The 15,297-nt window shown below is 41.8% G+C and overlaps 1 protein-coding gene across 3 annotated transcripts in view; it reads left to right on the forward strand.

Annotated features, from left to right (window-relative positions):
- The window catches only part of LOC146649245 (inactive tyrosine-protein kinase transmembrane receptor ROR1-like), a 146,001-nt gene that overhangs the window by 94,980 nt on the left and 35,724 nt on the right, over positions 1 to 15,297 (forward strand). For all 3 annotated transcript variants that reach the window (XM_085385728.1, XM_085385729.1, XM_085385730.1), the window contains 2 exons: positions 1,544 to 1,834; positions 2,088 to 2,127. In XM_085385728.1, the coding sequence (XP_085241854.1) occupies positions 1,544 to 1,834; positions 2,088 to 2,127 (331 nt within the window). The remainder of the gene's footprint in view (positions 1 to 1,543; positions 1,835 to 2,087; positions 2,128 to 15,297) is intronic.

A 15,297-nucleotide genomic window follows, 5' to 3' on the forward strand; every position in this document is an offset into this window, starting at 1 on the left:
GACACCTTTTGCGTGATTGCAGTTTTTCGTCTTACACTGTACACGTTTTACTAAGTTACACTACACATTCTTCTGCCTGACTGCCCCTCCAACTTTTGTACAGACACTGCATCATCATTCCACCAACCACAACACGGGATGCTCACAGTGAAAGAAAGCTGGCCCGCACTCCAACCCAAGTAAAGTTTATTCAAACGAGGCTGTAATATGAATGAGCACTGTTTTATGCAGTTCTTCTATCACCAGCATGTTCACCTTCATAGACGTCGATGTTGATACGGTTAATTTTCTGACTGCTCTCTAACATTTTTCTCTTAACATTCCTTGGAAAAGCTTGAAGTTAATCTTGCATGGAATACAGTAGTAAAAATCTGAGTGCTGGTGTACTCGCACAAGTAAGTGTGCGCCTCTATTTATACCCATCAACCTCTCTATTCACACACATCATTTTTCATTTGAGATTCTTCTGTATGTGCTTTTCCTCATTTGTTTGTCTTGGCCAGTTTGTGTAACCAGGAGCATTTCTGCATACCTAACACAGGTTTTGGGGTTGAGAGAACTTTCCAGAGGTTTTTCATGACATTAAGACCAATGTTTTTCCTGCACATTAAACTCTTAGGTGGCCCTCCAGATAGTTTTTTTTTTTTTACTGACCAGCTTAAGGGGAAAAATACGGTTCTGGAGGGAATCACGATTTAGTTCATCTTTGTATTGCAGTGTGTTCTAATAGCATTACCCTTCATGAATTGGTTTCGATGGCGAGGCAGTTTTTGCTCGCTGTAATCATTCCTCTCATTCATAACAGTAATCAAGAGCTGTTTGTTTTGACTGTTTGAAAACAGGCACGAAACACTGGGAACCAGTCATTTTAAATTTGATTCTTCTTTTTTTCGAAGACCGCAACGCAGGTGATATTGCCTCATGAGCTCATACACATAAATCTGAGGGGGAAACCCTCTGGCATCATACAGCCATGATGAAAAGAGAAATTAGGTGTCACAACAGTGGCAACCACAAAATAACTTGTGAAACCAGGCTCTGAATATGTGTGTCTGAAAACACGGAGTTTGTTTTACCGCGTTTCTTTTTCACACAGCAGCATGTTTTATTTAATATCTGGCTCTGAGGTAGTACAGTAAGTGTTGTTTGATTTATGTCATCGTTCTTGGCTGTGTAGTACAATTTTCTTGATTTTCTTCATTCATGGTCTTGTTCGTACATACATATATACATATACACACACACACATACATATATATATGTATGTGTATATGTGTGTGCGTGTGTGTATCAGGTATAATAAATTGGCTTTGGCTTCAACAGGGCAAAAAATCAAAAACTTGCACTTTGCAGTTGTTTTTACTGCACTACAAACATCTTTAAGTACATTTAAAAAGAACAAAGAAAATACATACATTTCATAATCTGTAAAGAATGCATGCAAAGGGCATTTTTCTTCTAGTCACCTCCACATGATCACCATCTGTCTCTTCTTTCTCTCTCTCGTATTCTTTTCTTTTATCCTACCTACACTGCCTACCAGGACCTCACTTCATCCGCCTCGACGCTCCCATGAACAACATAACCACCTCCGTGGGCCAGACGGCCGAGCTTTTGTGTCGTGTCTCCGGAAACCCACCACCCACTGTGCGCTGGCTTAAGAACGACGCTCCTGTGGTACAGGAGCCGCGGCGGGTCTCCTACAGGTCCACGCTGTTTGGATCACGCCTCCGCATCCGCAGCCTGGACACTACTGACACGGGATACTTCCAGTGTGTGGCCACCAACATCCAGGGCTCTGTTTCCACTACGGGCGTGCTGTTTGTCAAGTTCGGTGAGAAGACTTTGTTACCAGTAGCATCTAAGCATCTGTGCATTTCAAACTGATAAAACAGCCAAACTTTTAAAAACTTACTGCCGTCCATTTCCCCCCCACCTATTTCTATTTCTTTTCCTAGAGATCTGGCTCCTCATAGCAGCACTCATCTCAGCTGATTCTTCTTGTAGCTGGCAGCTTGCACAGAGAAAAATCTGGAAACAATATTGTTTATCCTGTAGTAAAAAAATCCCCTTGTCTTCTTTTCCAGATCCAGATCCTCTCCCTACGTCTCTGCCAAAAGAGCCCACGTAAGTCGCTTTTCCTCTAACCATTTTTCTCTCTGTCAGTCTATTCATTACCACAATACAAGGGACAGCTTCAGATAAGTTCGTTTGTGAGCAGATCCCACAGACAACTTGCAGATTATGAGAGAATTGCATTTTACATATTGCTGGAACTTTAAAACTAAAGAAAGACCTGCTCGTGCATGTGTCACAAGCACCTCATCGGTTTAGGTTAGTAAAACATGCAACTTGCAGGTCTTGTGAACCAAAAAGATAATATACACTGTAATTTTGTTTAATATTTACTCTGATAATTATTTTAACTAAAGACACATATTAGTGTATGGAGCATTCCTACTTCATACTGAAGTCTGCACATGCAGTTTTGAAAGTGGAAAACACAGCGATGATTTGTTTGTCCAGCTACAGCAATTCAATGCTGGTTTGCAAAGAGCTACCCTAAGACGTCCTATAAAGCATATTCATTGAGTAATCACTCACTTTATAACATGGCCTGGTCTGTAATTTTCCATTTTATTGGTACAGGTCTCATGGGGAACTAAATGAATATTTAATATGAGCCTTTAAAGCTCAGATCTCTCTTGTTCTAGAAAGCTTTTCCACCCAACTGTAGACACGCACATGGTCCATATTTGAATATTTCAGTCCACGGTTTGGAATGTGGACTGTTGGGCCGTCACACACACACACACACACACACACACACACACACACACACACACACACACACACACACACACACACACACACACTTGCGCGCAGAGTTTGGGGCCCAAAGCAGACACTGACACACACAGTGCTTTGTCTCTATATAGCATCTAATACACTGATGCTCATATTGGAGAAAGTGGGTTACTTCACTTACACACACAACAACTTTAATGAGCAAACAGGGTTTGGTTCATAATGTTAACAAATGCGAAACCTGTGCCATTCATTCAGTTTTAGAGGAAAACGAATAAAAATGATCCAGATCCATAACAGAATGCCCACAGTGCATCACTCCACCAAGTTTCATGAAATTGGACCTGCTGTTTTTTTGTGTTGACAGACAAAATGCATTGAAAGCATTGATCTGATTTCTAGTCTATAATTAAGTTAGAAAGACGAAGTTTGACAACCTCCCCCCTCAGTATATACATCAATAACAATAGTGTTTGACAACTATTAGAATAGTTTCCAAAGGTAGCTGCATAATCAGAGCCCACCTTCACTAACTTCTGATTACAGTCATTCTGCCCTGTAAGTGGGCCTTAAAATTTGACAGAAACAGCTGAGTTCAGAAAAGAGCAGATCCAGGAGTATAAAGCGAGAATGAATTCTGTCTTCTGGTGACCTTGGTCGATTACTTGAACTCTCCCTTAAATAATGCTGTCTAAAAAGACTTGCATATTTTGTAAGTGGTTTTTGTTAAATGATACTTTAAAGTCACCTAATTCGATACCAGCAGCAAACGCACCCACAATGCCAATCCTCTAATATGAACATGCAAATAAAATTAAAGGAGGCCTTAAGTGGCAAATAAAAACCAAGTTCTACAAAATTCTTTTAGACAGCATCAAAATACGTTCCATAAAACATTTTCATGTTCTTGCCCAAATCAAAATTTTCTTTGTGTCTGGCATGCTTCCTTCGTTTTGTTTTAACGTCTCCCCGGTTATTGGATAAAACCTCTTTGAATTTTTTTCAGTTCGTTTGATTCTTGCAGGATCAAAAGAGACGAAGCTGGATGATTTTCCCCAATGACATTATGGCGAGGCTCGCTGCCATGTTCCATGCGGCGTCCTGTGAATCAAAACTGCTGGCACAAAACGCATGTCAGACACTTAGTATATCCAGTCACACGCTGGCATGAGCGCGGCCTCATGCACGGCCTCGTGCACACGCGCCCCGCTCCCTCTTAAAACATCTGTTTCTGCCGTTTCTTTTTGTTTACATGTTTTTTTGGTGTCTTCCTGTGCAGCCAAATTACAGCTTTCACAGATGATGCAGTTGGTTCACAAAAGAATCACAATGCACTTTCTCAAGGGAAACATCAATAAAAAGAAGAAATTTCAAAGAGACTTTTGGCTTCGCAGTACGGTCGTGCTGGAAATAAACTGAAATGGAAAATTGAATGAGATTTCAAGTAGGAGGAAGTGATTTTAGCCTCCTTCTGCTACATACTGACATTCACTCACCAGCCACTTCATTAGATACACCTTACTAGAGTTTGATCGGACTCTCTTTTGCTTTCAGAACTGCTTTAATTCTTGATGAGCAAAGTATGGTCGATTATACGATGCTGTCATGTCAATATGGACAAAAATGGGAGGAGGAATGTTTTCATGGCCTTCCTGAAACTATGGTATGAGGGGAAAACTAAGGCAGGCTGAGATATTTAAACAATACTTAATTGGTGGTAAGGTACCCAATTTTTGCCAAGAAAAACCAGAACACCACCAGCAGTTTGAACAATTAGTACAAGGCAAGATAGAAAATTCTGACCATGCAGTGTGAGCGTTGTAGTTAGAAATTGCGACTCATCAGACCTTCGAACATTTTTCCAATCTCCTGTCGTCCCATTTTGGTGAGTTGTGATTTTAGCTGACAGCAGTGGCACCTTTTGTGGTCTTCTGCTGCTGTAGCCCTTCAATGTTTGTGTTGTGTGATCAGAGATGCTCTTCTGCATATTTTGGGTATAACAGGTTTTTCGTTTAAATAGTTCTTTTTATTTTTTTAAAACCTACTTTTATTCCTTGTTGTCGGTTGATTGTCACCTTATAGTCACAAAGTAAGTATCTTTTCTTATTTGTGTTACTTCTCCCTTCCCATTAGCTCATTCTCCACTGCCCTCTAACACCAATAAGGCATTTTCTTTTTTTGTGTGTCATTTTCAGACCGTTCTCTGTAAACCCTAGAGATGGTTGCATGCAAAAACACCAGCTGATCAACTCTTTCAATCATGCCACGTTCAAGTCACCGTTCTTCCCCTTTTGGATGCTTGGTTTGAAACTAGCACTTGAACAAGTGTATGTTATTATAACTGGGACAGTGCCAAACATTCCAGTTGTCACACAAAACCACAATTTTCAAGCATTCTAGTTAAAATACACCCATATGCTATGTATAAAAGATTTATTTTCATTGTCAAAGTATCATTTTAAACCATGAGGTTTCTGCTCTTGCATCATAGTCACACATCATTTTATGGTAACGTTTGTTAAGGTTTATAAACTGCTTTCAAAGGCTTTATACTAGTGATAAAAGTTGGCACAAAGAAAACTTTGATCCAGCAGAACACAGTGATCAGCCTGAGCCTTGAAAAGCTCATCGAGTTAGCTCTTCAACAAACTAGACACATTGTACGCCATGGGTGTGGAAGAAATTACCTTCTCCTCACCTTGTTTTCTTTTCTGTCGACTTTTAAAGGAAAGGGTTGCAGTCAAGCGGAAGCAGCGCGAGCTCGAGTCATTACAGTCATTACAGCCTTCATTTAAATAGACAGGTGCCTCCTTTGACAACAGTGGAGGTGCGGTGGCGGCGGGCTGCTGCTCATCATTAGTGTCACGGCCAGCTTATTAGCTGTAAAGTTAGGGTGGCAGCCATCAAGAAGACAAGTTCACCTAATGATGACACTTGGTGACCTTTGGCCAGTTACCTCATACCACAGCTGTTCAGCAATCAAAACGTCTGCTCCTTTAGAGTTTTCTGAAAGACATCTGGTTTAGAAGCTTGTCAGTTTGTGTGAATTGTATTCATTTACCCTGCACTGTTTTTTTTTCTTTCTTTCACCTCCTGCTCCCAAGAAGCTGAAAGTGACAGCGGTGTTGTAGGGAAGAATTATCCGCAAGTATTGCTCATAAATTTTGGGGAAAATTTCTCGCCACCCACCTTGTTGAACCTGAACGCAAACTTCAGGTCCTCTGTGCTGCCTTTGCTTCAGCCTGGGCTGAGATTTCCATCCCCTCTGAGCCGAACTAAAAAGTATACACTCTGTGGTGTGCAAAGGATTACAGTGTGTGTCCCGAGGGTTTGGTTTTTAGTGCGGAGAGCCTCGAGGTTTCAGCTCACAATCCAAGCAGTTTGTGTTGAATGGAGCTGCCTGAGACCAGAGGAAGGAAGTGCAGTAAAGCAGGTCTGAAATTAGGGGGGGAAAGACACGTAGATGATTGAGAGATGGAAAGAGACATCTTAAAGTTTAAAGCATGGCATTTTGGAATGTTAAAGGTTTGGTGAAATGAAGATATTTCAGGGCTTCTGTCTTTCCAGATGCCAACAGCTAAAAATGAGCAGCACCAATAGATGGTCAGTAATTAAATATGGATATGTGGCTATGCGTGGCATGTCTGTTTACTTATTCTTTCTGTTTCTGTTGTTCCAGGTATGGAACAGTGGAAACCTGAAAATTGTTTTAATTTTCAGGTTACAGCCGAAACATTATGCCAGTTTCGCAACCCTCTTAATCGCAAATTTTGTCATTTTAGGATACTTTTGCTAAGAGTTGGATGAGATGAGTTATGTGTACATGATGACCCATGGCACACTGCTTTGCAGCCACTCCGGTTAGGCAGCTTTACAGCCGCCTCTCTCCTGTGTAGTACACACAGCTCTCCTGTCAGGTCCCGGCATCCCACTCAAATAGGGAAGGCATAATTATACCATGAAAATCAGCTGTGTCAGTCAGCCTTCCCCTGACACCACCCCTCCCCTACAGCTGAGCCACATACCACACCCCACCACAGTGTATATGTACATTTTTAATATTAACTTACTGTAAATTAGTGTTCATTGGTAGTGCCTGTAATGTTATTTTGTCTTATGTGATGGATATGTTGCACGAATCAGTTGTGTTTTCATACACCAGCGAAGCAAGCAAGCGCCGCTGCTCTAAATTTTAGAAATTCGATGTAAAACGCGACGTAGCTTGCGGCCAGTGCAGCCAGTGCAGGTGGCCAGCAGGGGGCGACTCCTGTGGTTGCAACAGACAAGTGTGGGCCTAACTTGTCCGAGTGCAGACCAGAAATCCTTTGCTATTGTCCAACAATAAAATTGCAACACAACAATATGAACTGTATTTTTAATTGTTTTATAGTGATAAGCTAAAAGTGTTATTTTTGAGGCTTCCTATGTCCGTGTTTCCAACCTTTGATCGAAGCCATTTCACTTGTACAAACATTGTAGCTTTATATTTACAGCCATGCATGGTGTATTTTCCTCTAATATCTGAAAATGTGCCTTCAGGTCCACCTGTCATCTGTCCAAGTTAAGCTTCAACGCCTAATTGCTGTGAGTTACTTTTGACTCGCATCAAATCTAAAGCGCTGATTCAGTCCACAGTCCACTATTATATCAGCAGTTACCATAATTAAGAAGCAGATTACTGTGTCAGGGCTCCTGCTTGACATTCTCCTCCATCTTCTCTCCACCTTGGAGATGTTTTCACAGAGCCTGCACAAACACAGGGAGAGGGGGGAAAAGTCTCGCCTGCCAAAATTAGAGCGCCCCAACTTTATTCATTCCCTTTTTTTCTGCCTATGCACGGCGAGTGGGGTGAAGGGAGTGAAAGACAAATACTGTTAGCAGAGTAGGAGGACGATGGCACCATTAACATTTGGGAGTTGCATGTTTTTCTTTGATGCCGGAGTCCGGTCGGGGTCGGGGGCGCTCAGGTGTGATTAGCCGCGTGAGCCGGCGTGAGATTCCGATGTAAGCTCCCATCAGAGGCAGTTAAATACTCCCAGAAAAAGCTAGCATCTAAAGTCCCCACGCTGCGATAAAGCTGCCTAAAACAGTGGAAGATGCAGTTATTTACTCTCTTTTTCTGTCTGCATTCGAACGAGACTCACATTAGGCTGAACCTGATCTTTAAATGCCTTTTTTAACTTGAATTATAATGTTAAAACACTAAAGGGAGGCACTGAATGCATGACTTGGAAGTTTGCATCATTCATATGGTTAAAGCAGCTGTAAAATATAAAACCTGAAAGATTTTTGTGTTGGTGCCAAACCCACAGAGGTATCACCCAACTCTACATTTCCTTTTAGTTCTGCAGAGCTTTGACCCAAAACCCACAATACAGTTTCTGCATGGAAGTGAAAGGCACACAGGTGTGATTAGCAGCTAGCAGACCAGATATTTTTCCTCAATACTGGTGGAGACCAAAAGCAAAGCCATAATAATATTGATCATACATTTAACTAGATGACAAGAAACACAACTAACGTAAGTTAAATGCCGGTGGTGTTTTGTGTCTGCTGGGATGTGTTTTCCATCTTCCTACAGATTACAGGTTATTTGCTCTGCCCTTCCTGAAGTCCAAGATAAACTAAAGAACTTATCTTGGACTTCAGGAAGGGCAGAGCAGACCCGGCCCCACTTTACATTCACGGGAGCTGTGTGGAGAGGGTACACTCCATGAGGTTTCTGGGCGTGCAGATATCTGATGACCTCTCCTGGACTGCAAATACTACAGCGGTGGTTAAAAAGGCCCAGCAGCGTCTCCACTTTCTGAGAGTGCTCAGGAGGAACAACCTGGAGGAGAGGCTGCTGGTGACATTTTACAGAGCCACCATAGAGAGCATCCTAATGTACGGCATAACAACATGGTATGCAGGGTGCTCAGCTGCAGACAGGAAAGTACTGCAGAGGGTCATCAACACAGCCCAGAAGATCACTGGCTGCTCTCTGCCCAGCCTGGAGGTCACTGCAAACTCTCGGTACCTCAGCAGAGCTGGCAATATCATCAAGGACCACTCTCACCCCAGCAACCAACTGTTTGAACTATTACCGTCAGGCCGACGGTACAGGTCACATAAAACCAGGACAAACAGATTCAGGGATAGCTTCTTTCCCAGAGCTATCACCGTAGTAAATAAGCACAAAAACAATTGAACCTATTCCATACCGTCACTGTCATTATATTATGCTGCTATTCATACTGTCATTATATTAATGCTGCTATCCTGTATATATTGTACATACTATTGTTTGAGTACTTACGATTGTTTTTTTTTGTACTTTTTAAATTTTACATTTATATTTATTATTGAAACTTGCACCAAGGGAGTGGCACTCCAATTTCGTTGTACTCTGTACAATGACAATAAAGGCTATTCTATTCTATTCTATTTCCTAGTTCCTTTTCAGATTTTCAGAAACAGCAGCTTATATATGTTTCCCCCCCTCAAAATAAAGATGTTGACTTACTGGATATACACAGTTTTAATCTGACAGAAGCAATAAACACACTTTACGTAACACAGCCGCCGATCCCAGAGTCTCTGTCTGTGTTTATAATACAGGGGTTTTCTCGCTGTTTGAAAAGATTAATAACACTGCACCCCGGCTGTCGAGGCTGTTTAAATTTCGCAAAACTTTCCCCCGCTGCTTTTCTCTCGGCGCTGGTAAAAAAAAAAAAACTTAAGAAAATCACAAAAATGGCTGTTTTCTTTTTTTCTTATTTCCTCCTTTCCCTCTCCTGTGCCTCCTTTCTCCTCAGTCCACTCTGTGCCGAAGAATAAAAGAGAGGCAGGTTTAACAGAGAACAGATTCTCTCAGCTCTGTTTTCTCTGGCTCCTTTTTTTTATTTGGTCAGAGCTCTAACCTTTCTGCTCATTGCTTACACTTAATCTTCCTTTCACTCGCTTCGACGTATCCCCCTTTTTAGGAAGTGAACGGTTGAATGCGCTCGATGAAGGACGCGCTGTGCTGGTTTACTCATCATTAGTGTCCATCAAGAGCTGAAAGTCTTTATTGTATCAAAATTTCTGTTGTAGTGAGTGTGTATATATATATGTGTGTGTGTGTGTGTGTGTGTGTAATATCTTTTTTTTACTTTTTATAAGCTTGCGATTAATTTGCCGGTTGATCTCTCGTTTACATGTAACTTGATGACTTGAGGTGATTGCTCCAATCAGGTGTGTTTAACTGTAATATAGTGTAAACGCACATTCAGTCTTAACTTTTCCTGTATGTGTGTGTGTGTGTATGTGTGTATATACATATGTCCTCTGTATCTCAGTGTGCATGTGGCTGTGTGGCAAGAAACCAACCAACACACTGTATAAGGCTCTGTAATTAGCCAGCTGTCAACACACTAGATTAAATCGACCTTGGAGCTGAGGAGACAACGGCCCGGAGGCGTGCTCCGCCTTTTAGCCTGCTGGCAATCCTGTTGTACACTCAAAGCATCAAAGGGTTAAAAAATAAATAAATCCAGGAGCAATTTGACTTTGTATAGACGGGACCGTGGCGTGTGTGTGTCCCGCCCTGCACGGTGCTGGGGCTGATTGACAAATTAGTTTGAGGAAGTCGTTTTCATAACGTGTAATGACTTGAAGATGCCACACAAAGTTGATGCTGTAGCTTGACGAGGCTTGTGCGCCTGCAGTAATCAAAACAGACTGATTGAGACCCTGGAAAGTCTTTTCTTCCTCATGTAGAGCAGCTGTTATGAAATGTTTGTGCTTGCAATATCTATGTAATTGGCACCGATTTATTAATACGGCTTGTAATTGCACACTTGATGTACGGCACTGCCTTCTAGGTGTGTTCTGCAAGCAGGGGGGAGGATACAGCGATGCCGTCGAGGGTTTTTTAATCTGGCAACGATCAGCAAAGCATGCAAAATTAAACCACAATTAAGCTTTTAAATTGAATAATTATTTAGGGAATCTATTACAGATTTTCAGCTCAAGGCTGTATCTTGTATTTCCCTCTCAAGATCTTCCAGCTCTTAGGCAACAAGAGACCGCAGTCACGTAGTTTAATCAGTATAGGGCCGTTTCTGTAGGGTGTTATCTTCTCAGTAAGCATTTCTTTTGAGTTTAGGCTCACCTATTGTCTTTGTGGTTACTAGCTTCTTTTTTTTTTACACTGACTGCAGTGTTTTATGTGGTGCATTCACATTTTATCTGCTGCCTTCCAGTGAAACTCTGGGTAATTACATTTTTCCACATATGGCAAGTTTCCTTAAAACTCTCTCTTGTTATTGCACAGCTACTAAGGTGCCTTACAATGAGTAGACCAGCCTGATGAATGTGAATCTGCACCAGCTGGTTAACATAGCTTAGCATCAAAACTGAGAACAGGGAATGAGCCAGCCTGCTGCTGTCCAAAGTAAACAAAATTCAAACTGTTTGTTTAGTCCATTGAAAACACTGAAATGCATCAACTGCCTTCAGGACTCCCAGAAAGCACCACACATAACCTCCTGCAACCCTACAATCTGGGTTTTGGTTTTTTTTAAATCACTTTAGCAGTTTTACAGATAACACAATCAACATATAAAATGTGAATCTGTGGTGTTGGACAAAGCCGAGGTAGCTGCTTCCTTTATTTATGTCATCATGCTAGCAACCCCTGGCGATAGAGTCGCATTCAGCATACAAACGTTATTTCTTAACTTCAGGAAGAAGGTGAACATGCTGTTTGGCTAACCAGTTGCCTTATTTGATATTAACAAAACCCCAAATGCATGCTAACTCTGAAACGAGGCGCAAAAAAGTGTCCTGTTAGTTCAGAGAGATATGCAGGCCCGCCATTTCAAAACCACTCGCCCATTAAACCCCCCAGCCCGCAGCATAGTGCATGTGCTGTTTTTGGTCACAATAGACTCTTACTGAGACTGTGAACTTGTGTGCTGTATTGAGAAACCCTGGATTTTGGTTTCACTTCTTCGCACCTCGGTGCCAGTGTCAACACGGCTGCGGTTCTCTGATGCTGGCCAGGACTGATTATGATTTGCTCTACACCACAAGCATCGCACCCATTCAGACTGAGGGGATGACAGGCCCTCTCAATTTTTGGATGCATTTCTTCTCGACCACATGCTGATTTTCTTCAGCGCTTCAGACTAACACATGGGGCTCTTCTCTCTCTTTTAATTTTAGGAGTAGGGGGAACACATCTGTCACACTGAAAGTCTTTTTTCTTGCCATTCGGACTTGCATGCAAATGGCTCTGTGAGTTTTCTCAACCTGCTTGCAGTTTAATTGGGGTAAGAGCAGTAGCTGGTGGACAGTCCCCTATTTGCTTATGTTCATCTGCAAAACGTGGAACATGAAGCGGGGAAACTTTCTTGGCGAAATTTATAAAAAGGTATTCTGTCCATGTTTGGGTCATTCAATGAAAGCCAGTCAAATCCTCCAGCCTGACCCCATTAAAATAAGCTGGTGTGTGTATCATATAATTCACTGGTGAAATTGTCAAAAAAGGGCATTATAGTTAAAGGTTCAATGGTCACCTCACCAGGTGAAAAAGCAAGTTATAGCATATTAAAGGTCTCCTTTTTACCTGCATTTGCATATCAGACTCAGCTTCTAGTCTAGTCGTCAAAACATAATCGGTAGGCGCTCTGATGCTTCGTGTTCAAATATGAGTGTGTTTACTGTTCCACTTTGAAAAACAAAGGTTGTTCTGCAGGGACATTTTGAACCTCTGTACTTTGCATAGATTGGGGCCTTTTTCCCCACAAGTAGGCGTGCAAAAAATGCACACTCACAAACTGAGTCAAAGAAGTGCCCACAGAGTTGCTCTTACAAAGCCTATCTCTCTCACGTGTTTAGTTAAGTCCTCGGCGGGGCTTAATTGCCGTCTTGTTTGGGATTCTTTTTAGCGTGGTGCTGATTGATTGGGGATCAGGGCCCTAATATGGCTCATCGGGGACGGGCCCTTTTGACATGCCCTGGTCCCAGAGCACCAGCGGCTGTTTGAAATCAGAGATCCCACCACAGCCTCCCTCCCACAAGCCCCACCTAAATCCTGCCCCACACACTCGGGGGGGGGGGGGGGGGGGGGGGCATAAATTGTAGACGGCCTTAGCCATTAAAGCAATTTACATTATTAGGCATTAGACGCGACACACGTCTGTCTTTACACACATGAGTTTTCATACACCACTCTTTATTAACGGAGCTTTCGCACACATGCTTGGACAAGGCCGACTTCCTGTTTCCCAGGTTTCTTTGTGTATGTGTGTTGGTGATCTCGTTGGCAGGTCTGGTCAAGGTCAGATCTGGCAAAGTGTGTGTGTGTGTGTGTGTGTGTGTGTGTGTGTGTGTGTGTGTGTGTGTGTGTGTGTGTGTGTGTGTGTGTGTGTGTGTGTGTGCGTGTGTGAGAGAGAGAGAGAGATATTTTGTGAATCACAGTTTCTCCCTGAGGGTTAGAAGGTCTACACAGGGTATTTGGGTTTTCCCTGAACTCTGCCCTAAACCTCCCATGAACACACACACACATATACACTTTTGCACAGGAAAAAAGGGAACTGTATGCAGAGAAAGTGCTCTTTCTTTGCCCTTGGTGGTGTGTGAGAGAAACAAATGGGCACAGTGTACGTTGTGTCTATTTCGAGGTTATATAGACGCTTTTGTTAGCAGTTTAGATCGCTGTCCTGCCAGCGAAAGCCAGATGGCATGCAGCACTTAATGTGATCAATGCAGTTTGCGCTGAGAGTGTTATTATCTTCCATCAGTTCAGGTCAGTTTATCAATCAGTTTAGCATTTATTAGTCCTGGCGCCCACCAAATTGCATGCATGTGACCAAAGGCCATTCAGGGTTTTGATAAAGTCTCCTTTTCTGGATTTTCTTGAAAAGCTAGATGAATGCAACCTCACTGGACCAATTATACAGTTTTATTAGTGTCATTGTGAGGCAGAGAGCCCAGATTACGTATGTTTTTCTGTTTTGATCAGATTCATTCACTGCTGTGAAATGATGTCAAACTCATCTTAGGTGGGCCAGGATAGGGTGAGGTCAAGTATGAGCAAATTTGGGCTGCTGGAGCCTGGTGACAAAACTGATTAAATTATGTTTCTTTTTCCAGCCTGGGTTCAGCTCTGTTTTTGTAAAGACTGTAAGAGATATATTGTATGCCTAGAGTTTACACTGCTCCTGCACTTTAGCAATTTTAAAGTGGACTTTATAAAATGCTGCTGACCCAGTCTTAGCATGAAAACTCTTAGTCTGTGTGGTGAAAAATGACACACAGACACCCATGTTCATGACTGAGTCTTATGAGTCACAAATGAATTTGCCAAATGCATTACAACTGGGATCGCATACCTTTTTGATTTCACCCTTCCCCATAGCCATTGCTTTGTCTGACCACTGATAATGCTTTCTGTAGCACTTTGATACATTCTAACGATACACTTTGACACTTTCACATCATCGTCAGTCCAAAAAAATAAAAATAAACAAAGCCTCCAAAAGTTAACCCACTCAATACATTTATTTTAAGTGTGTTAAGTGATTTTTTTATATACACCATGTAGTACTATGTGGAAAAGCAGAGATATATCAGGATATCCATTTTTTTTATAAAATGTTAGAATCTAAAAAAAAGTTGCATTTGCATTTGTTAATCAGAAAATCTTGAGGACTCGACCGCCTCAATAAGAGCTAAAGTGAAATTATTTGCTATTAGGAGATCATTTTGACTTCATGTCTCTTGGTATAAACACAGAACTCAAAGAATTCCTATTTTAAATTGATGGGGAAATCCCCCAAACAGCAAGGAGGGTTGTTTTTGCAGCCAAGCCAGCAAACACTTTAAACAGTTTTCATCTGATTTGACCTGTGATTCCATACATGCCATTTCCATGTCTAAGTAAACAATCAAATTAAAGTTAATTTAGCTAATGCTTCAGAATAACTCCCCAAATATGTGTCTAGTGGTGTTTTGCGCTGGCTTGCTTCTAGAGGGACTTTGACTTTGTTATAATGCAGCTTCGGCTGATAAGCAGTTCGTGTGAGTCGGCGAGGTTCGTGCATGCACAGAAACCTTTTGGTTTGTTGAAATACTATAATGTTTCCTCCATCACAAAAAGGTTCTGTGAACATACACAAAGTTGCACATACGTACACATATATCAAGCACATTGTAAATATATACGACAGCTGTGAGAGGGTTTGCCTGGCGCTTTCACCAAATGAATAGTTGTGTTTGTTTCCACGAGTGCAGGAGCCTTAACTTATCTTATTATTGGAAGGTTGGACCTTGAAGACAAGTCATATCCCTTAAAATACCTTCAGCAAAACCATTTTTGAGTATGCCTGTAAGTTCTTATGTCCGTGTCAAGATTTGTGCTTTACACCGGTTGTCACACAGCAGGTGAATATTGTACTATTATGGCTGGAGCATTCCAATAAATATTTTCTGTTGTACTCACATTCCTTAAGCTTGGTTGTG

The sequence above is a fragment of the Rhamphochromis longiceps genome, linkage group LG17 (genome assembly GCF_057381845.1).
Source record: "Rhamphochromis longiceps isolate RC_006_pf linkage group LG17, R_longiceps_female_GT1.1, whole genome shotgun sequence".
Classification (NCBI taxonomy): Eukaryota; Metazoa; Chordata; class Actinopteri; order Cichliformes; family Cichlidae; genus Rhamphochromis; species Rhamphochromis longiceps.